Genomic DNA, 22,248 nt, shown 5'->3' on the forward strand with positions numbered 1-22,248 from the left:
ACACAAACCCTGTTCCAGGAGTTCTAAGCAAAAGCAATCTAAATAAAGCAAAACTCAAGCAAACCTAACATTCTACATCTTTAATGCCACACTTTATGGCAAGTAGTGTTATCAGGCTGTCATTGTTCTAAACAACCTTTTGCTTTGTTTCTCAGACCGGACCATCCTGGTGGATATGGCTCTTCCTCCTCTGAGAGGCCTTTACATCCTGGGGACTCTTGAGTTCCCCAGCAACTCCAGCAATGTCCTGAGTGCAGCCTGTATCGTGGTGGCTGGGGGAACACTGAAAGTGGGTGAGTTGCCTGTCTTCTGGATGCTTGGGGTTTATTTCTGTTCTTGATAGACAGCAAAAGTGAGAAGAAAGACTGTGTAGTGTTACTATAAACAAGTTGGCCATCTAATGTCCTATAGCTATTTGGATACCTACAATGTGGACACTCATAATCCATATTAAGCACAGTGATTATCCATTGGAGTTAATTACCTGTTAATTTAATAGCAACATATTACAAATACTGCTGTCTTCACCCCACTGAAGCTAATGGCAATCATCCTGATTTCATTGCAACTGAGATTGTATCTGATACATATAAAAGTCCTCCTTACTTCATGTAGGGTTGCTTTATGAGACATAAATTCCTCAAGGCAGGATCTACCTTAGTGTTTGAGGCAGTGTCTGGTGTCTGTGGGCATTGGTAAGACACTTTCTAGGTGACACAGAAGTATTCAAAGCCAACATAAACAGAGTCACGAGGAACCCCCAGAGTGCCTGGAAATCCCACTGTGGCATGAAACTAGAACAGCTGGATTCGGCACATTTGTTCCTCCCATCCCTCTATACGGATCAGCACCAAGACTTCAGGGAGATACTGCCTTGTCCATATTTATAGTGGTTTCAGAGTCCCCAGTGTCACTGGGGCTGTTCCACATTATTTGCAAAGGACAGGATCAGTGTTTTTCCACACAGAAGTAATTACTCACATAATTCCCCTTAAATACCAAGGTTCCTAAAGCCAAGCATTATATTTACTTACAGGAATCCTTAGGACACTGGGATCACATTGTTGATCACTGCTTGACCTTTCTCGAGATTGGTTTCATGAGCTTTAAAAAGAGAATTTGTTTGTGTAATCACCTCCTGAGGAAGTCTGCTCCAATATTTGTTTGTTGTTAATCTCAGGGGACTGTTTAGTTAATACAGTACTGGCCAAAAGAGTTATTTTTCTGTCTTGTGTTTTTCCTTGAAAAAAAGAGGTTTAAAAGCCCTAATCTATGAGGTTAATATATATATATATATATATATATATACACTTAAAAGAGTCAGCCATTTCTTTCTTACACTCTTTTGTAGTTTAAATATAGTTTCATATTGTTTTTAAGAAAAAGCATAAGAAAACACTTATTAAAAAAACATTGAGGCACTTCTTTGCTGCATAAATTCCCCTTCAGCACACCTGTGAGTAGTAATGATATTAAAAGCTAAACAGGTATTTGCAGCTGCTGGATTCTAGTCCAGCATCTTCTAGAGAACTATTCTTGCTCTTGTTTCAGCTGTGAGATGATAGGCAAGTAAAGACCCTGCAAGTTTCCCTTATCGTATGCTGGTTTCTATGCTTGCTTGTAGAACTAGGAGCACATGCCTTTTTTCCCTTCCTCTTTCTCTTCCCATGTGTTCAAGGCCTAAAGGTAACTTCTTGGAGCCCATCTGTCCAATTCTGACTGTTCCGTGCCTGAAGGAAGGTTTTGAAGCCCATCTGTCCAATTCTACCACACCCTAAAGAAATCCTGACACAAAATAGATAATGAGACAGTTTAGTAAACAGATTTAATAGATGTGGACATCAGCACTCAGCATTGCCTGAGCAGGATCTGATGTTGACATCATGTGAGCCAAATCCCTAGGTCCTCCTTGTTGCCTAAATTCTCCACGCCTTGTTTTCAGCATAGTAATCTTTGGTCAAATGCTGTTGCTTCTAATTCAGTGGCCAAGTCCCAAAACTTTCTCGTAGAGCCTGAGTATTTTGTTCACTTAAACTGCTAGAGAACAATAATACGTTTCAGAAACAAATCTTACTTGGACTTTGGTGTCCTTCAGAATACTTGTATCTTACCTGAAGAAAAAAGTTAGATGGTTAAATGAAGACTATAAGTATATAGGAACTGAGTGATGATGAGAAATACATAACAATGGGGGGAAAATCGGTGTAAAATTTGAGTTTATGAAACATCAACAAGAACCTAATTGATTTTTATTAAAATAATAATTTGCAGGGAAACTGAGATGAGAAAATAAAGTGACTGCTGGGAGGCCAGAATTCTTGGGACACCTTTGATCCCCCAGGGTTTGTCATCACTTTCCTTTTTAAAGTATGATCACAAACTAGTGTCAGTTGTCATTGACAGAATCACTGGAAGACGTGAGATGATTAAAGAGGGTTACAACAACTCTGTCAGAGCCTTTGGACAACTCAGGAGTGAAATGTATGAGACTATCCCCACAGTAATTTGTCCAGGTGCATCTAGCACTTCAGTGTTTTTGGACCCAGGCAGACTTTCTGATCACTTCTTCTCTAGTAGTCTTAGCTTCCAGATAAGGACCTTCTCTTTTTCACTTAAAATTTCAAAGTCTCTTCTTTGATGGCAATATTTGCAATAGCATTTTAGAATCCATGTATTTCTACCTCCATGTGTTACCACACTGTAAAAAAAAAAATTAGCTATTTTTCCAATTTAGAGGGGAGAGACTGAGGCTCAGGAAGATTAAGTGATTTGTTAAGTATCACTAGCACACCTGTGTCAGAATAAGAAAAGAAATTTTGAGCTCAACATCTCAAGAGGTTTCTTTTTACTTCTCAGTAAGGATGGTTCCATTAATTTTAACCCATAAGTCAGCATTAAAATGCAGATGATATGCACAAAAAAGTGTCTGTTCCGCTGTTGGACAGAGTCCTCAGCTCCTGATAAGTCTGCAGAGTACGCTGAAGTTTGTTTTACACAAATTGTTCTGTTGGATTCATCCTGAACTCCACTGTACTTGTCTTTACTGACAGGCTTTTTTTGCTTTTTATATAGAACTCATCCAGTAATTATCTAGATAGAATTTCTCTTTTTAGTCTCAATTTCTCACATTTTTTTACTTTTGCATATCTTGCGATGGCTGCTTGTCATTCATGTCACTCATTTGAGGCAAGACGCCTAAGGTCTTTATTAGCTCATGGCTTGATTGTCTGAAGATGAAACCCCAGGCATTTCTGATGTCTCTTATCTTGCTGGTGGTAAGAGCTTTAATACATTCAGTCCCCTTTTTCTCAGTACTAATAAGAACCCCCATATTGGCTTCCCAAAGGATAAATCACTTTACTTCATAAAATGGCTGTGTGTTAATGATGATTAATGCTCAGCCTTATAACAACAATTAGGGCACAAGTGAGTTTCATGAGTTGACTATCTTTTCCAACCTCTCAAGTACACCTATTGTGTGAGTCCCATCTTCTTTAGCTCTGAGCTGAGTCTGTTCTTGCAGTCACATGACACCCCTGCACAGCTATTCAACTTGTATGAAGATGGAGTACTGTTTATGTACTGAGATCAATTTTTCATCCATCATCAGAAAAAAAGTGGTTTGAAAAGTTCATTGCACCATCTGCATCCTTGTCAGTAAATCACTCAGCCTCTGTCTGCTCTACTTTTACCTTTTCCAAGCCACTTGCTTTCTTTTAAATTGATTGTACCATTTAAGGAAGGGATTCATATGTTTAAGGCACCCAAATTTAGGTGTAACGTGGTCATTGGCTTATGAGCTGGCTATTTTGGTAGAGATCTAGTCAATGCAGTCAGCGGAGTCATTACAGTAAGTGGGACTTGCCAATACAGGGATCTACAGCAAATTACAGTCTGCTATTCTGTCTGGTCTCTGTTAACTCAGACAGCCAGAAAACATGGAAACATCTGCATTAAGAAATCTAAAAGTAAGGATATGAATCTCCCTGGAAACATGGTTCAGTTGTGTGAGTATAAGGATTTTGCATCATTTTTGGGCATCCTCAGGTGTCCCACCTGGTCTCCAGCTTCTGCTTCAAAAGCCCCTCTTCTGTCATTGATCGCTCTTATATCTGCCAACTTCACATAGTGGTTTTGAGCGCATTAGGACTCTTAGATGGCATTAGACATCTATATTTAGGCAGATATCCTGTGTATCTTCCTTCTTATTCCTTGGATATTCATCTTTCACTTCTGGCTGCTGATTCCCTTCTGGCTGCTGGTTCCTACACCACAGCTATCTGTCTCTCATCTCTTCTGTTTGTTTGGCAGCATCACATGTAAGGGGCAACCCATGTGATGTCTCCTTGTTTACAAGCTGCTTTTACAGGCTTCTTTGCAGAGTGCAGTCTGAATACCTGAAGGAAAAGCTCAGGAAGGAGAACCAACACGAAGTGACTATCAAGCTGTGTATCGACCACAAATAAAAACTCTTCAGGCTTTCTGGTGACGATATACCATGGTTTTCAAAATAATCTTGGATGCAGAAAGCACAGAGCTGATATGGAAGGTGGTCATGACAAGATACTTAGCAAAGTCTATTTGACAATTGAAGGAAGGGTATCTTATCTCAGAGAGTTCCTTACTCTTATATGTGGTAGTCATTGCAGTGTCATGTTGTAAAGAAAGGAAAGGCTAGAAGGGAGTAAACACCCACTATTCTAGGAAAAAAATGAATGGGTTTTGCTATGGAAAAATAAAAAATAATGTAACAAAATCTGTCGGGAAGAACATCTGGAGTAAAACTGAAATATGAAAACAATGGAAACAGTAAAATAGATCCAGGCTGCAGTACAGAACAAGTGAAAATCTGGATAGAAAAAAACATACCTCTCTGTTCTCTCCCTTGTTTTTATTTTCCTATGTTTGCACAGTAGGGTTTATGCTCTCCAGAGCTTAGACCTGATGAAGGATTATGAACCAGCTGCAACCATTGTGCTAACAGATGTGTTTCAATCCAGACAGCTGGACCTCACACTCCTTCAGTAAAGTATGTAATCAGTGGTGACTTTACTAATAGCGCAGGTTGTTTCTTACACATGTGATTATCATATTTGGCTTTTTTTTTTTTTTCACTGGGTAGTGCATTTTTTTGTGGTGCCAGAACTCCCTGGAAAAAGACCAGCTTTAGATACCCCTTGTAGAAGGTCACGCATCTGCAGTGAGGCTATTTGATGTGACATGTATCATCAGATAGACAGTGAAGGCACAAACTGACTGCAGTCCCTGTGCGGAGCCCAGCTTGTAGGAAGTTGCAGAGTTGCTGTTTATGCACCAATAGGTTGACCTGTGTGTGCACTGAAGGAACACCTGGAATACCCCGGGTGGGCAAACCCCTGCTCAGGAGCAGTGCTCAGGCTGGCAGATATGTGTCGTATCCGGATAAATAAGCAGGTCCTTCAAATTTTAGATAAACTTTCCAGTTGGAAGAACATGTGTTTGAGGAAGCTCTATTTTCTGCACATCTCATCAGACTCTTCTGCAAGCTTCTAGTTTACTAGTTGCAATTACCTTTTATTTTCTGGTTCTTCACCAGCAGTGCCTTATTATCTCACAGATTGCTCATCAATTTGATAAGCTTTCCAGTTGCAGTAGGAGTATGAACTGGGTTCCATTTGTGCGTGTCTCATGCAGGATAGGTAACTGGACAGTTTGATGTGATCTTCAGCTCAATAAAGTGGGGCAAATAACCCAAAGTTTTCACATCTGAAGTTCAAAGGCAGGCACTTAAAGCCCATATTCTTCACATATGTGTTGCAGAGATTATTATTCCAGTTTTTATGTCAACTGGGTAGTTTAAACAAAACTGCTTATTGCAAGAGCTGTGATTTTATATGCCAGTTACTTTGCAAGATGATAAAACTTATCCAGCCCCTGTGACTTGGGTACATTAACTATTTTGGATTTCCCTATGAGTAAGCTGAGGTAGCTGTCATTTCCGTACCTTTGTTTTCATGAGCCGTTCTGTAGGGTTGTGTTTAGACTAAGCCAAAGTGTGTATCATCTCAAACCTTACTTTGCTTTTCCCTTTCTATTCCTTTGTTCTCCAACCAATCACAATACCTTCTCAAGATCTGTCATCTTATATTTTGAACATTCTTCACTTTTTTTCCTAATTCTTCACATTCAAATTATTTCTGATCTTGCTGGCCCATGTCTTTAATTGTTTTTTGCCCATTTGTATCAGCTTCTCTATTACTTTCTGTATCTTTACACTACTTTGGATCATTGATAAAATGCTGCATACCACGGAGCTTCCAAGACCAGACCTATGTGAATCAATGCCCCCATTTTAATCAGTCAGCCTGTAAATTAATGTGTGCCATGTTCATTCTGTACCAGTGTAGTTCGTTAATCAGAAAGTTTGGTGCTACTAAGTCAAGTGCCTTGGAGAAGCCAATTATATTATATCAAAGCTATTATCTTTATAAACTAAACTTGTAATCTCATTAGAAGATGATAACAAGGAAGTTTCACAGGACCTTTTTTTTATAAATCCAGGTTGATTGGCATTAATTATATCATCCACTTTTAATGATTTATTAATTGTGTTCAGAGTTGGACATTCAATTTTTATTTATTTTTCCCCTAGAATCAGTGTCAAGCTGACAAGACTGTGATTACCTGGGGCTTTTACTTTTATCTTTGTTTGAAATATTGGCACAATATTAGCTTACTTCAAGTGCTCTGAGACATCGTGAGCAATCCCAAACTTGCTGAAAAGTCCACCTTAATAGTCCAGTGATTTTCTGGGCCATTTCTTTTGTAGCAGTTGCATTGAAGCTGCTGAAATCTATTGATTTAAACCCATGGAACTATTTGGGGAAATAAACAGGTATTCAGATTATTTTTTTTTCTAAATAAACTTCAAACAAGTAATTTTTTTTTTACTTATAGATACCTCCCATGTTCTTTTGTGTCTTATACCATTTGCAGTTCCCAGCCACAGAAACATTTCTGTGAGCATTATCTTCGCACTTTTTTATTTCTTTTGTAAAAATTTATTATGGTGATGAGATGTTAAGAACAGTTTTATTATAATTTCTTATTTTTTTGTCACTCTGATTGCATTTTGGGTTTGTGTGGGGTTTTTTCTTTAATAAGGGTAACATTCCTTAACATATTATCATGCTTTTTATCATTAAAAATCACAATTTTTTAGCTATTTGCAGATATAAGTCTCTTAAAAGAGTGATGTTGTCCAGTTCAAGCCTTTAGAATTCACATTTCCAAGCATTTGTCTGTGATTGTTAAGCCTGAAAACCTACTTAAAAATGGTTTTAAAAGTGAGCTGAGAATTCAATAAAACATATAGCTATTTATAACTGATTTGACTAGAAGAAATAGTAAATGCTTTGTAACCAGGAGTAGAATAATAATACCAATAATAACACCAAAAGTAATTCGTAATGATAATTAATAATAATCGCCTCTTTAAGAGACATCATCATGATTAGGAACTTGCAATTGTGAATAACATTGTAAAATCAGTATAAAGGTCTCCAGACTTTTTTTTTTGTTGAGGCTTTCTTTAGTCTTCACTGTAGCTAATAACTTTATCTTACGGGAGAAGGTTGACCCAAGGATTGTGAAAAATATATTCAGGCTGGATATTTTAAATCATATCTTGCTGTGACGGTGAGGCAGGAAAACAGTCACTCTGCATACAAAAATAGACACAAATGTCTACATAGCAGCTTTCCAGTATCTGAAGGGGGGCTATAGGGATGATGGGGATGGACTCTTCGTTAGGGACTGTAGTGACAGGACAAGGGGTAATGGGTTAAAACTTAAAACAGGGGAAGTTTAGATTGGATATAAGGAAGAAATTCTTTCCTGTTAGGGTGGTGAGGCAGTGGAATGGGTTGCCCAGGGAGGTTGTGAATGCTCCATCCCTGGCAGTGTTCAAGGCCAGGTTGGATGAATCCTTGGGTGATAGGGTTTAGTGTGAGGTGTCTCTGCCCATGGCAGGCAGGTTGGAACTAAATCATCTTAAGGTCCTTTCCAACCCCAACTTTTCTGTGATTCTATGATTCTACGATAGATCTTCTGTTATTATCAGTGGATATTTGTTTAACCTAGTGCATCAGTGGTGAAAGTGCTTATTACTATTTTTGCTTTGTGAAAGCAGTATTTGGTGACAGCCCAGTTCCTGGTTTTCTTGTGTTCAAACCACAGTTATGAGAGTTTAAAAAAAACCCTCAAACATGGTTTGGATGGCTGACAGACACTATAAGAGTGAATTCCCTCCATATCCCCAGAGAAGCTATGGAGCTCACTGGTGTGATATATATTAAATGGATGTGAAAATTTTGTACTGCTTGTCTTTTATCCATTTAAAAACTATAAAGAGAATCTAAATATCCACAGATATAGTCAGACACTGGTGGGGAACAATGAATTTTTTTACTTATTTCACTTATTTAAAAATGCTCTTAAAGAGAAATATTTCTTTAGGTTACAAAATCAGCTTTCCTTTCCAAACTAGTAATTTTTAAATATTAAAAGAATGTGACAGGCCAACTAATTTTGTACAGATATGTATATATTTTTTAGTTCTACATCTGCTGCAGTTTTCTGTTGCATAATTGATTTAATCTCTAATTTTAAAGGAACGCTGAACTCTTTTACTGGACTCCGCATACATTTCTCCAGGGTAAAAGCTGTCCTACTTTTTCCTCCTTAGTGTCTGTTTAGTGCTGGGGCATTTTCTTCTGAAGCTGTAAACTACCCTTGGTGAAATAAATAAAGTCAAATTTGGAATAGTTTACTGTACAGACTTACCACCACAAGATAAGAGCAGACCACACACCACACACCAAAACTTCTTGGGCATTTTCTTCTCCCTTACTCTTTTCCCTTAATATTTCCATTGGTCTGAAAGACTGTTTTACTTAGCCTGGCTGAAGAAGTCATTACGTGGGACCTGGTGAAATGGTAAAGTACCAGAAAGGCAAAAATAGGCTGAGGAGAGAAATTTAGAGCCCTACATTTGGATTCATGCACCACAGTTACACCTGAATTTCAACATTACAAAAGACATTCATATCTTTCTAGTGGGTTGTTGCTGTTCTGTCTTTGTTGCAGGTTCTATTCATCATCCCTTAGAAAGGGATTTAAAGCTGCTGGTCCTTCTTCGAGCATCTGAAGGGATTTACTGTGATCAGCTGGAGGAAATAAATGTCCACCCAGGGAATATCGGTATGTAACATGAGTTCAGCTTTTCATAGGAAACCAGTCTTAGGCAACAGCCAGATCTACCACTGTTAAGCCTGTTGCAATGTCATATAGGAAAACATCTAACAAAAGTGCACACTTTTTTCTGATCTAAAAATTTTAACTTTCACCAGGTCAAGTCCTGGATTTTTTGTGGAGGACTTTGTTTAGGCAAAATTTAATAGAAGTGAGAACCTAAGTGTCAAATCCTGAGGTCTTTATATAAGAAACTGAAGATGACTTAAAAGACACATGCAAGGGTTTTTCTTGGTTGTAGACTTGAGATTTGTAGAATATAGCTGTCAAAGTTGAAAGTATTAAAACTAAGATGACCTTGCTAAGTGGAGAGAAATGGATATTGCTTTGGTCTCAATTATCTTCGGTCTCTCTTAGGATTAAAAAAATTGCCCTCAAATTTCAAGGCTAGCATGATGAGCTTAAACTTACATAGCTATTTTTAAATGCCTGACTTAAGTGAGAGTAATTACATCCAAGAGCTACCACATGGACCCAAATGTACACATTTAAATATTTCCAAGCACTTAAATGCACAGAAAAACTGTCAGAAGAAGGTTTATGTTAGCTTGTACATGTTCTCATATAATTGAGGTTAAAGAAATAAGTTAACTTCTTTGATTTTGCATGTTTTAAAATGCTTTAAACACTAAGTGAGTATTGCAGGGTTTTGTTCATTGAGGAACTTTTGTAAAGACAGTACAAACTCAGAATTCTAGCAAGAGAATTTGCCTGGGCAAGATTTGTGGAATATTAGAGAAATTTAGAGAAAAAAAAAAAGAATAAATAATCAGAAATTCCAAATTCATTTCTGATGATGACATTGAGAAACTATTGCACACATTGATCAAACAATTACAGACTTCTGGCAAATAACTAAGTATGAGGTTTAGAAAGCAAGACAGACACCTAACTGACAGAGGAAATGGATTTTGGGGGGGTTTTGGAGTCTAGATTGCTGAGGAGCTGAAGTATAACAATGGCTAGCAATTTAACTTCCTATGATTTTAGAATGTCTAGAAAAGAAAATAGATGCATTGCTGCAGCTTATCACACTATCATGTGAGACTTCACAACTATTCGTGCTGTCATTTCGAATCACAGCAAATGCAATATCATGGAAGCTATTTTGAAAGTCTATCTTAGTGGGATAGTCAGGGTTGCATTACCAGTGCTTGCTGCAGTCTTTTTTTAGACTATAGTTGCACAGTACATCATGGAAAAATGTTGTCTGTGAAGATTAGCCCAAGCAGTAAAATGGGTTCACTAAATATTTGAAGCACAACTCCTCCGCAGCAATGTGTTGCTTTTAGAGATGCAGGACAAATGTTGAACTGACGCAAATGAAAAGATTTCAGATCAGGTCAGCAAAGTGGAACAAAACATTTTAATGCAGGAAATCAGAAATTTTTTATGTTTCAAATGTAATCTTCTTGGAGTATCTGTATGAAAAGTCTCTATACCTTAGCTTTTTGCCATGGTTTTGGATCCTCTTTCCAGAAAAAAATGCTGTTTTTTTTTTTTTCCCACAGATAAGAAATATAAATGAGTAATTTTTGGTATCTTTTGTTCCTGGAGTTTTTACTGATTTTTTTTCTTTGTTAGACTTTTTTTAGGTTGATACATTTGTAATTCTAATTTGAGTTAATGACACTTCTATGGTACAATCCTCTTTCTTGTTTTTACATGTGATGGTAATTTAATTTTTTAATGGTTCATTTCTAGTTCACTTTGTCTTTCAAGTGGAGGCTATGTGCTGTTCATACACTTTCCATAAAACATAGAAGCATGCTTTAATAAATATAAAGATTCCTTTGTATTTAATTATTAGTTCGGTTCTTCTCAAGTCTCTCTTTCCCTTACTTTAGAATCATAGAATCATAGAATCATTAGGGTTGGAAAGGACCTTAAGATCATCAAGTTCCAACCCCTCTGCCATGGGCAGGGACACCTAACGCTAAATCATATCACCCGAGGCCTCGTCCAACCTGGCCTTGAACTGCCAGGGATGGAGCATTCACAACCTCCCTGGGCAACCCATTCCAGTGCCTCACCACCCTAACAGGAAACAATTTCCTTCTCATATCCAACCTAAACTTCCCCTGTTTAATTTTTAACTCGTTACCCCTTCTTGTCCTGTCACTACAGTCTCTAATGAAGAGTCCCTCCCAGCATCCCTACTGGCCCCCTTCAGATACTGGAAGGCTGCGAGGAGGTCTCCACGCAGCCTTCCCTTCCCCAGGCTGAACAGCCTCAACTTTCTCAGGTTGTCTTCATATGGGAGGTGCTCCAGTCCCCTGATCATCCTTGTGGCCCTCCTCTGGACTTGTTCCAACAGTTCCATGTCCTTTTTATGTTGAGGACACCAGAACTGCACACAATACTGCAGGTGAGGTCTCATGAGAGCAGAGTAGAGGGGCAGGATCACCTCCTTCGATCTGCTGGTCACACTCCTTTTAATGCAGCCCAGGATATGGTTGGCTTTCTGGGCTGCAAGCGCATACTGCTGGCTCATGTTCATTTTCTCATCGACCAACACCCCGAAGTCCTTCTCTGCCGGGCTGCTCTGAATCTCTTCTCTGCCCAACCTGTAGCTGTGCCTGGGATTGCTCCCACCCAGGTGTAGGACCTTGCACTTGTCATGGTTAAACTTCATGAGGTTGGCATCAGCCCACCTCACAAGCGTGTCAAGGTCCCTCTGGATGGCATCCCTTCCCTCCAGCATATCAACCGAACCAAAACTTTGAATTTCTTCTGTTTTTTTCCAGGGGTTTATGGACAGGTGCAAATTTATAGTGCTTACCCTAAGACATCTTGGACACATCTTGGAATTAATGCTGCTCCTGGCAATGAAAGGTGGTATTTTCCCCAAATATACCTCAAAATATTAAGTTTTGGCCCCTTTCCCTATTACTAGCATGTTCCTATGAGTTGCATTACTCTTTTCCTTTTAAAAGAACAGCTATGTTACTTCTTGCAAGAAAATAATACTATTTTTAGATTAATTCTAAAGAAGAATGAATTTGAGATTTTCTGCCTTTCTCTCTCCCTTCCTTCCTCCCTCCCTTCATTTTTTCTCTCTTTCTCCCTCCCTTCCTCCCCCCTTTCACATCTACAAAGTAATGTCTTAGATATCCTGGAACATTTTACATAGCAAGAGGTACTCCTCTTTAGGGAATCAAATATTGCTCTACGTGCCAAATTCAGAGAGAGCTCTATTGCCTTCCACCCACTACTGACTGTACCGATGAAGTATAGTGGAACCTTAAATGCCAAGAGCACACACACACACACACCTGAACACCTACATTTTGTTGTCCAAAGAAAGTCCAAAGCTGACTTTCAGCTCTGTAGGATATTCCTAGAACCAAAAATTGTCCGAGACATCTCTGGTATGCAACTTACTTGGGCCATGCAACTCTGTACTGGGACTGTATACCTTGTTAATCAATGGTGTGAAATAGACATTTCAGGATTAATTTCCTCACACATATTTTAGACATGTTTTTGAAGAAAACCATAAAGCTGTTTTTCTTAGAGCATAGCTGGTGGATTCTATCTGAGATCTGCCTAGGCAAAACTGTTGTGAAGTTTTTCAAGGAAATCTAACATAACTCTCAGAAATGTAATTATGTTAACTTAGTAATTTGGCATTACAGAATTTTTGTGGCAGACAAAGTAGATTGGAATCATGGTGGAGATATTGTGATCAGTTCTTCCTCCTATGAAGCCCACCAAGCTGAAGTTGTTACACTTAAAGAAGTCAATGGTCATAACATAAAAATTAATGAACACCTTCTACACAGACATATAGGTAAGGAATCTTTGCATTTGAAAGAGTTTTCTTCTGAAGCATTAACTTTCCATTTCATATTGCAACAAGATCAATTCTACTTTATTGAGGTCTCGAAATTTGTTTCTCTGTATGCCTTTTTCTCATTATTTTGATACTGAAAACATGATGTTCAAAGTTGTACTGAAAGGCTTAAGTTAACATGAATTTCTGGTAATAGAATGAATATAGTGCTGAATATTTTTGAAAACATCCTGGTGTTTCATGTTTTAAGTAAACTGATTAACATAGAATGTCACAGATTTTAAAGGGGGAAGAAAGGGCAGGTTTTCTTAGGCCATTTGCATAATTGTGTGTCAAAAACTGAAAAATTAAACCAAATCCTTTAAAAAAAAATCAAAATAATTACATTCAGTGAGTTTCAATTCCATAGCATGAAACTAATGTATTTGTAATCTAATATATAACTAAACATAAAATTTGTATATAGCTTTATTTCCTGTGTAGATTGCTTGGAATCTGTATTTAAGTGGAAAGAGAGATGCACTGTTGATAAGTGATTTAATTTTATTTAAACTGATAAAGTAAATCTATTACCATCTATTAAAGAAAATAGAATTTTATTAACAGGTCAAATTCTGAAGCTCAAAACTCAGGATTTTTCTTATGCATAGCAATATTTTTTTAATTCAGTCTTTATTCAAGGTAGTAGCACAGAATTTAGTATGATGGATAAACAAATTCAGAACTATTGTGTGTTTTAAATGGCTTTACCTGCAAACAAAGGTTCACTTGGCACTGAGCACTGTACTGCAGTTATCCATACTTTTAGTTGATAGTAGCTTGCTTTGCACAGTTTTGTATGACAATTGCATTAAAAAAAAAAAAAGGAAAGAAAGAATGAAACCTGCTAGCCGGTCTTGGAGCCAGAGAACAGATGTAAGTGTATCCTGAGATGAAACGGCTGCATACACATTAATTACTGCACTAGTTGTTAGATGCAACTGCATAGAAAAGATCTGATGGAAGAATTAAGAGCTACATAAATTACTGTGATTCACCTGGGCAAATGTGATATCTACAGTACGTGTTTGCACATGAGTTAGTCATTCTCAGCTCCCTTGGTAATTAAAGCAGAAAAATACATACTGTTCACTTCTATTTCATCTCCCCCTAAGCAGATGTATAAAACAGATAACAGACTGCACTTGAGAATTCCCTATTGCTCTCCATTGTACATAAAACCAGTTTGGATAGCTAAATCATGGCTGTAGATATCTAAAGTCATCTGAAATTGATTCAAAGCTAGACATCTGCATAAACTTTCTCAAAACTCTCATTTACAAAATCTTTATTTAGCTATAGGGAGAACTGGCTACCTGGATTTGGAGAAGGCTGAGGTTCTTAATGACTTCTTTGCCTCGGTCTTCACTGGCAAAGGCTCTGACCACACCACCCAAGTCCTGGAAGGCAGGTGCAGGGGCTATGAGAATGATGACCCTAGGCCCACTGTAGGACAGGATCTGATTCAAGACCATCTCAAGAACCTGAATGTACAGAAGTCCATGGGTCCTGATGGAATCCATCCGTGGGCCCTGAAGGAGCTGGCGAATGAAGTTTCTAAGCCACTGGCCATTATATTTGAAAAATCATGGCAGCCAGGTGAGGTTCCCCACGACTGGAAAAAGGGAAATATAACCCCCATTTTCAAGAAGGGGAAAATGGATGACCCGGGGAATTACAGACCAGTCAGTCTCACCTCTGTGCCTGGCAAAATCTTGGAGCAGATTCTCCTGGAAGGCATGCTAAGGCACATGAAAAACAACAAGGTGCTTGGTGACAGCCAGCATGGCTTCGCTAAGGGGAAATCCTGCCTGACCAATTTGGTGGCCTTCTATGATGGGGCTACAGAACTGTTGTACAGGGGTAGAGCAGTTGATATCATCTACCTGGACTTGTGCAAAGCATTCAACACTGTCCCACATGACATCCTTGTCTCTAAATTGGAGAGACATCAACTTGATAGGTGGACCACTCAATGGATAAAGAACTGGCTGGACGGCCACACACAAATAGTGTGTGGTCAATGGCTCAAAGTCTGGCTGGAGACCAGTAAAGAGTGGTGTCCCTCAGGGATCGGTGTTGGGACCAGTCTTGTTCAACGTTTTTGTTGGTGACATGGACAGTGGGATTGAGTGCACCCTCAGCAAGTTTGCTGATGACAGCAAGCATCGGTTGGTGTCGGTTGTGTGGTTGATCGCTGGAGGGAAGGAATGGCATCCAGAGGGACCTTGACATGCTTGTGAGGTGGGCTGATGCCAACCTCATGAAGTTTAGCCATGACAAGTGCAAGGTCCTACACCTGGGTGGGAGCAATCCCAGGCACAGCTACAGGTTGGGCAGAGAAGAGATTCAGAGCAGCCCTGCAGAGAAGGACTTGGAGGTGTTGGTCGAGGAGAAAATGAACATGAGCCAGCTTCAGTGTGCACTCACAGCCCAGAAAGCCAACCGTATCCTGGGCTACATTAAAAGGAGCATGACCAGCAGATCGAAGGAGGTGATCCTGCCCCTCTACTCTGCTCTCGTGAGACCCCACTTGGAGTATTGTGTGCAGTTCTGGTGTCCTCAACATAAAAAGGACATGGAACTGTTGGAACAAGTCCAGAGAAGGGCCACGAGGATGATCAGGGGACTGGAGCACCTCCCGTATGAAGACAAGCTGAGAAAGTTGGGGCTGTTCAGCCTGGAGAAGGGAAGGCTGTGTGGAGACTTCATAGCAGCCTTCCAGTATCTGGAGGGGGGCTATAGGGATGCTGGGAGGGACTCTTCATTAGGGACTGTAGTGATAGGACAAGGGGTAACGAGTTAAAACTTAAACAGGGGAAGTTTAGATTGGATATAAGGAAGAAGTTCATTCCTGTTAGGGTGGTGAGGCACTGGAATGGGTTGCCCACAGAGGTTGTGAATGCTCCATTGCTGGCAGTGTTCAAGGTGAGGTTGGACAGAGCCTTGGGTGACATGGCTTAGTGTGAGGTGTCCTTGCCCATGGCAGGGCAGTTGGAACTAGATGATCTTAAGGTCCTGTCCAACCCTAAGTATCTATGATTCTATGATTTGATGATTCTATTTAGAAAACACACACAACCAAGACTCTATAGCAAACTGGGTTTTAGCATTATCATTCACGGAAATCAGCTGTACAGTGTACTGAAAAATAACTTCAGCACATATAGGTTAGAAAAAAATAAAGTGTGACGCTGTTCATTGATTTGGCATACCGCAGGGAAAAGGTTTAGCACCTTCTTTTTCTAAAAATGAAATATGTTGATAAAATATAAGTGCATAGTGAATATTTGATGGGCAGGTGGCCTTTCTGGTTTTGTGTTGATGCACGTAAATTCTGCTGGGGGAAAAACACACCTGAATGTCAGTGCAGATTCTGCACAGAAGCTGTGCATAAGCTGTCAGGCTTTATGTCCCTCAAAGCGCTGGTTTATAGGTATGATAGACACTTATCACATTTCCGTTATTGAAACTCCCTAGGGCAATCCCATGACATAGAAGACAGTAGACGCATCCCTTTGGCTGCAGAGGTTGGACTCCTAACACGGAATGTACAGATCAAGTCTGATGTGGCTTGCACTGGGAGGATGCTGGTGGGACGTTTTACACACTCCAGTGGGACAGAGTTTGAAGGTAGTTGAGATTCATCTGCCCTCATTGACCAGATCAGTTCTGCCCAAGAAAGTATGGTCTAGAAACAGGTGTATCCATTTTCATCTGCTATGCAGTTTTAAGCATAAGTAATGAAATATATATTTTAGGTTCTGTGCATTGTTGTTTTTTACTATAGTTTTATACATATTTATAAAAAAAAAACAACACTGATTGCTAACAATACACTAACATTGCTTGCCATTATATGCCTGAAAGCTGTTTAAATGGGTATGAATCTTACTGGTTCTTATGTGATATTTTAAGCTCTTATTTCACTATAGTTATTTCATTGCAGGTATCCTTCAACTCTTAAATACTGAATTTTTGAACTTTGGGCCTCCTCAGCTTTCTGCTATTGAATTCAGGAATACATCCCAAGAGTCCTCGGTGGTGTCATCCAGCATTAATGGTAGCTGTGGAGCTGGCATTAAAGCAGTTATGAGCAACTGGATCTTGTTACATGATAATATGGTGTTTAACACAGTTGGACCTGGCATCGATTTGGAAGGGCAAAATCATTCTCTTATCAGGAACCTTGTCATTCTGAGCAAGCAGCCAGAAAACTCATTAAACTGGGTTGCTGGCATCAAGACAAACCTTGCCATTGGTGTCTCCCTCTGTGGCAATGTTGTGGCAGGATCTGAGAGAATTGGCTTCCATATCAGGGGGCAAGAGTGTTTGTTAGATGGAGAGTACTGCAGTGAAAATGTGGCCCATTCAAATCTCCATGGCATTCACCTGTACCAGGGAGATGGATTTCAGACCTGCACTAGAATCACAGGCTTTCTATCCTATAAGAATTATGACTATGGTATCATGTTCCACCTTGGAAGCAGCGTCCTCATTGACAATATAGTGCTGGTGGACAACACTGTGGGACTCATGCCAGTAGTGTATTGTCTGTATGCCAAACAATGCCAGACAGGGAAAAGATTCATAGAACTCAGAAACTCCATCATTGTCGCAACAAGCTCAACTTTTGACTGCATCAGAGACAGGATCAAACCTCATTCAGCCAATCAAACAGCCAAGGATCGACCACCATCCTACCCTCTAAGAGGCCGTGTTGGGATTTTATGGCCTACATTCACCACTGTTTCTAGCCAAAGGCCAGAGAACCCATGGCACGAAACTGGGAATTGTACAAAAGTCCTGGGACTCATGAAGCTGGAAGGTTGGTCTTCTGTGTCCACTGGCCAGATTATTCTGTCACTGTTTTTCCTGACTAATTACATTTTTCCAATTGAAGTTGCAGCTTCCACACCCACAAATGGGAAAGTGGGGAAATCCAAGACTCAGTGACATTTATAACTGAATTGTTCTTCACTTTTATACAGTTCAAGAACAAAAAAAAATGTATTATTTGTTTTTTTTGACTTCCTGAATCTACTGCAGTATAATTACGTAATTTGCTAATGTATTTCAATTAATGTATAAAATAATGTGTAATATTCTACCTCAAACATGCCTGCCTTCTGGGCTATTTTTCCACTGGATTCATCTCTCTGAACTACAGTTCTCTCTAGCTAAATGAGGATACTGAGCTTCAGATGTGAATAGCACACTTTGGATAGAATTTGCGTAGAACATAATGACTACAGCTGCACAGAAACAGTTATGGGTTTTATTGTTATAAGGGATTGCACAAGAGGTAGAGAAGTTAGTTATGTGTGTATTCCACATCTTTAGTTCAAATGAATTTTACAGTCTCCAGAATAATTTTTGCACTAAGTAGAACTTAGATAGCTGGTTGCTGTGGTGGGATCTAAATAACTTACAGGTTTATTTATCTCTCACTGTTACATATTTTTGTAAGAAAATACATTACCCTTTTTTTACTGAAGAGTAAGGGAGACAGGAAAGACAAATAGACTTGTTCAGGGTCTCACAGAGAATTTGTGGCAAAACATGAATTTTGTAGCTGCAGAAGAGTTCACTGACAGATCCAATCACGTCACCAGCTCATTATATTAAGGTATGGCAAGTGGATAAACCATCCAAGGGAGGTTGTCATTAAGCTGGTTCTTACTAATATAGCCCTTGCTTTTGTTACTTTTTCAGTTACTATATCCTTTGATTAAAATTCCTATTGGTGTGACTTGGTTTGTGTCAATTTAAGATATAACTTAGCTATGTAATATTCTAAAGCTAACTGAAGATCTATAATGAATACAATTAGTCTGATTTAAAATTATTTGTGCAAAGACATACACATGGGAGCAACTTAACATGGAAAATGTAGAAGAACAAAGCCTTTCTCTCTCTAGGTCTGTCACTCCTGTAATCATTTTCCATACTTGATCTTCTCTTAATCCCTGCAGAAGTCACCTTTACTGGTTTTACAAAGAGCTGCTACAGTGAAGACAGGGATGTCTGCATCATGTCAAGTGCTGACCATTTAGGCATCATGCCTCTTATCACTGCAGAGACATCAAAGATGTTACATGTCAATGAGAAGGACAAGTTCTACTTTCATCCAGCAAGGTAATATGCTTAATTCTGAATTATTTTTTCAATGGTTTATGCAAAAAATCACCTACAGTTTTGGGACTATCCTAACATTTGGTTTTTGTATTGTTTTAGAAAGAGTTTAAGTAGCTTAGACTGGATGTCTAGCAGCAGAGCAGTCCCATTTTTGTCTCTGCTCCTGTCTGGCAAAAATGAACAAGCTCAGACATCAAACAAACATGTACAGAAAAACTTGAATCCAGGCAACAAACAAACAACAAGCTCCCCACTTATTTTAGGGCATTTTTTTTTTTTTTTTTAAATTTGAGGTTCAGATTCCATCAAGGTGCATCTCCAGACTAATCCTCTTGGATTTCCTCTTTTACTGACATTTGTATAGCAAAAAACCCTCACACATCCCATTTTTTTAAAACAACATCCTGAGCATCTCTGACTTCTCAGCTTCAGGCTTCAGAAAATGTCAGGACCTCCAGCAGAAAACCCTGGGACAGGGAATGTCCTTTTGGGCGGGGAATTGGAGCTTGATTTTTGCCTGCAAGATCACATCAGAAATGTTGATCAGTACCAGGCAGGCTGTGAGATGTCAAATCACTGCCAGAACTGCTCATGCTCAGAGAGAATATCATCTGGGGGGAACGACATGAAGGAAGGAGAGGAGAGCCTTATCTGTTACCTTAAGTCACTGCTGGTTGCAGCAGTTTAAACATACCACATCCAATGGAAACCACATGCCTATTTATTTATTACAACCAGTGAACTCAATACAGAGGCTATGTCAGGAAAGCCTTGAAGTAGAAAAAAAATCCAGCAAGGACTCCACTTGCCAGTCAAAAATAATTGGAGGTGTCCCACACTGCAATGTTTAGAGTCCCTCCAGCCTTCTGCCAAGATTTTTATGTTATTCTATATTTTTGCTTTTTGCTCTGGGCAGTAGTTTCTGTGTAGATTTCTGAGACCTGTCCAGCTTGTCAGCTCCCATTATGTTTCACTCTTGTATCCATCCCATGACATTATGCTATTAGTGAGCTGCTGAATATGCAGCCAGTTGCAAGAGCTGGTGATTTTTAAACATGATGAATGCACATGAATTACTGAATGCTTTCTCAGTAGTCTGGTAAACCTCTGAGGGTGGTTACATCTCTTGGTGCTCCTCATGCATTATCTGCATGCATTTATTTAATCCACCTTTGCAACTGCTGAGCTTGATCCAGACTGGGCTGCATTGTTCTGCTTCAGCATCCTGAAGGGATACCTTGATGGATATGTCCTGTCAAAGAGAAGATGACGATTGCCTTAGAGCAAGAGACGAAATAGAAACATTGGGGAATACAGCAAGACCATGAAATACTTTGCTTGTCCCATTGGTAGACCTAAACTTCTGAAATGCTGGATCTTCTGAGAGAAGTTCAGGAATTGGCTGTCAGGATTAGAAGATCTATCTTTGTTCTCTACTTCTTTTGAGTTGTGTTGATTTGGGGCATTAGCCCATTTGTTTCTCTACAGTAGCTGTAAATCTCTGCCTATATCTGGTTGCTGTATTCAAAATACCAATAATTGTGGTTTTCCAAGTGAAGCCCAAGAAATTCTAAGTTTTCTTCAAGATTTAAACTTGTCCATGGACTTTACTGGGTTGCAAGCCATCTTATCTCATTGTATTTTGTGATAAAAGTGATATGATCTGTTGGCAAACTCCTTTAAACTGTGTTAAACTTTTAGTCAAAATACAGTTAAAAGTACTTGAGACCTCCAACAAGTGATTCAGATCAATAATCTTTAGTGATCCAAAAATTAGGCAAGTAATCTAAAGACACTAAACTTATTCTGTAGTTGATAGAGACACTTGATTAGGAAATGATTCATTTCAACTGTTATATATATGTCTCCCACAAACCTGTCTAACTCTTCTCATGGTCTTTGGCTTGGCTTTGTCATGAGCAAGCTAGCATGGACTCAGTTAATTCCATAGTTTGGGAACTCAGCTCAAGAACTTTTCAAAACTGATGGTCACAGATGTGACCATCCTATTTTGAATGCTAAGGGAATTTAGCTCTATAGACATGGACAGACTATACAAGTTGATATAGGAGAAGGATGGGCTCTGAAACTGTTTAATTTGGATAGATGGACCCTCTGTGGCCTGACTAAATCTTCCTGCTTGTTCCAGGAGTCTCCAAGCCTTAATTTGTGTCTTTCCTGCTGGCTTCTTCTCTTATACTGTCTGCCACTTCACCTTGCTTCATGCTTTCTCCTGCATGAGATTAGTTGCTGATGGGAAACTGCAATTTTCTAGCCCTTTAGAGGGCTCCCCCATTCTAGAGTGCAGGGGTAAGAACGAGGCAAACAGATACTGCTGGGTAGCCAATGCTTTTTAACAAAATACTATGTACAAACCATTCTGTCAAAGTAAACTATCCATCACCTTGTGGATGTGAAGAACAATGCCTGTGCCATATCAGCACGACATACTGCAGCAGTGATATTCCTGGTCACTTGGTAAGACAGCAGCCAATAGACTTTTCCGCTTCAGTCAGAAACGACAAGTTTCATCTGCTACAGGTAAAAAATTAATGGCATATGGATATTGATGGATACACAACTGCAGTTCCTTGAATCAAGAAAGCCAAGAAGGAACTAGAGGTACTCAAACTGCTACAGTATAGCTGGCTCTAAGGAACATGACAGTCCATGCTGGCCAAGACAAACCCCAGGAAGGAGGAGATTTGTGGATAGAAGCAATACTGGGAAGAGATGATTTTTTCTGTCCAAATCCAGCCAACATTTGGAGAGAGATGATGTTAATTTGTTTGGAGGGGGGATTGTCAGTTTGGACACAAACATGACAAAATATAAATATTGCTACAGAATTTCTTTTCAGACCATGCTAGATCTCAACTGACATGCTTAAGTTTCACTTATTTTCACTTATTTTCCATTTTTTTTCTTTTCTTGGGCAGGTGAATTCACCTTGTAAACAATATATTGCAGAAGTGTTTGTTGCC

General features: G+C 39.2%; 1 protein-coding gene across 6 annotated transcripts in view; it reads left to right on the top strand.

Moving 5' to 3' along the window:
* PKHD1 (PKHD1 ciliary IPT domain containing fibrocystin/polyductin) overlaps nucleotides 1-22,248 on the top strand; it is a 254,467-nt gene that overhangs the window by 168,473 nt on the left and 63,746 nt on the right. For all 6 annotated transcript variants that reach the window (XR_008974692.1, XM_057427481.1, XM_057427480.1 and 3 more), the window contains exons 52-58: nucleotides 156-293; nucleotides 9,127-9,240; nucleotides 12,039-12,126; nucleotides 12,930-13,084; nucleotides 16,607-16,759; nucleotides 17,076-17,954; nucleotides 19,102-19,264. Coding sequence is in view for 5 of the 6 variants with exons in the window: in XM_057427481.1 (XP_057283464.1) it covers nucleotides 156-293; nucleotides 9,127-9,240; nucleotides 12,039-12,126; nucleotides 12,930-13,084; nucleotides 16,607-16,759; nucleotides 17,076-17,954; nucleotides 19,102-19,264 (1,690 nt within the window). In the remaining variant the exon portion in view is untranslated. The remainder of the gene's footprint in view (nucleotides 1-155; nucleotides 294-9,126; nucleotides 9,241-12,038; nucleotides 12,127-12,929; nucleotides 13,085-16,606; nucleotides 16,760-17,075; nucleotides 17,955-19,101; nucleotides 19,265-22,248) is intronic.

Source organism: Pezoporus wallicus, unplaced genomic scaffold (genome assembly GCF_028554395.1).
Source record: "Pezoporus wallicus isolate ANWC-B61680 ecotype Strahan unplaced genomic scaffold, APGP_CSIRO_Pwel_v1 contig_6464, whole genome shotgun sequence".
Classification (NCBI taxonomy): Eukaryota; Metazoa; Chordata; class Aves; order Psittaciformes; family Psittacidae; genus Pezoporus; species Pezoporus wallicus.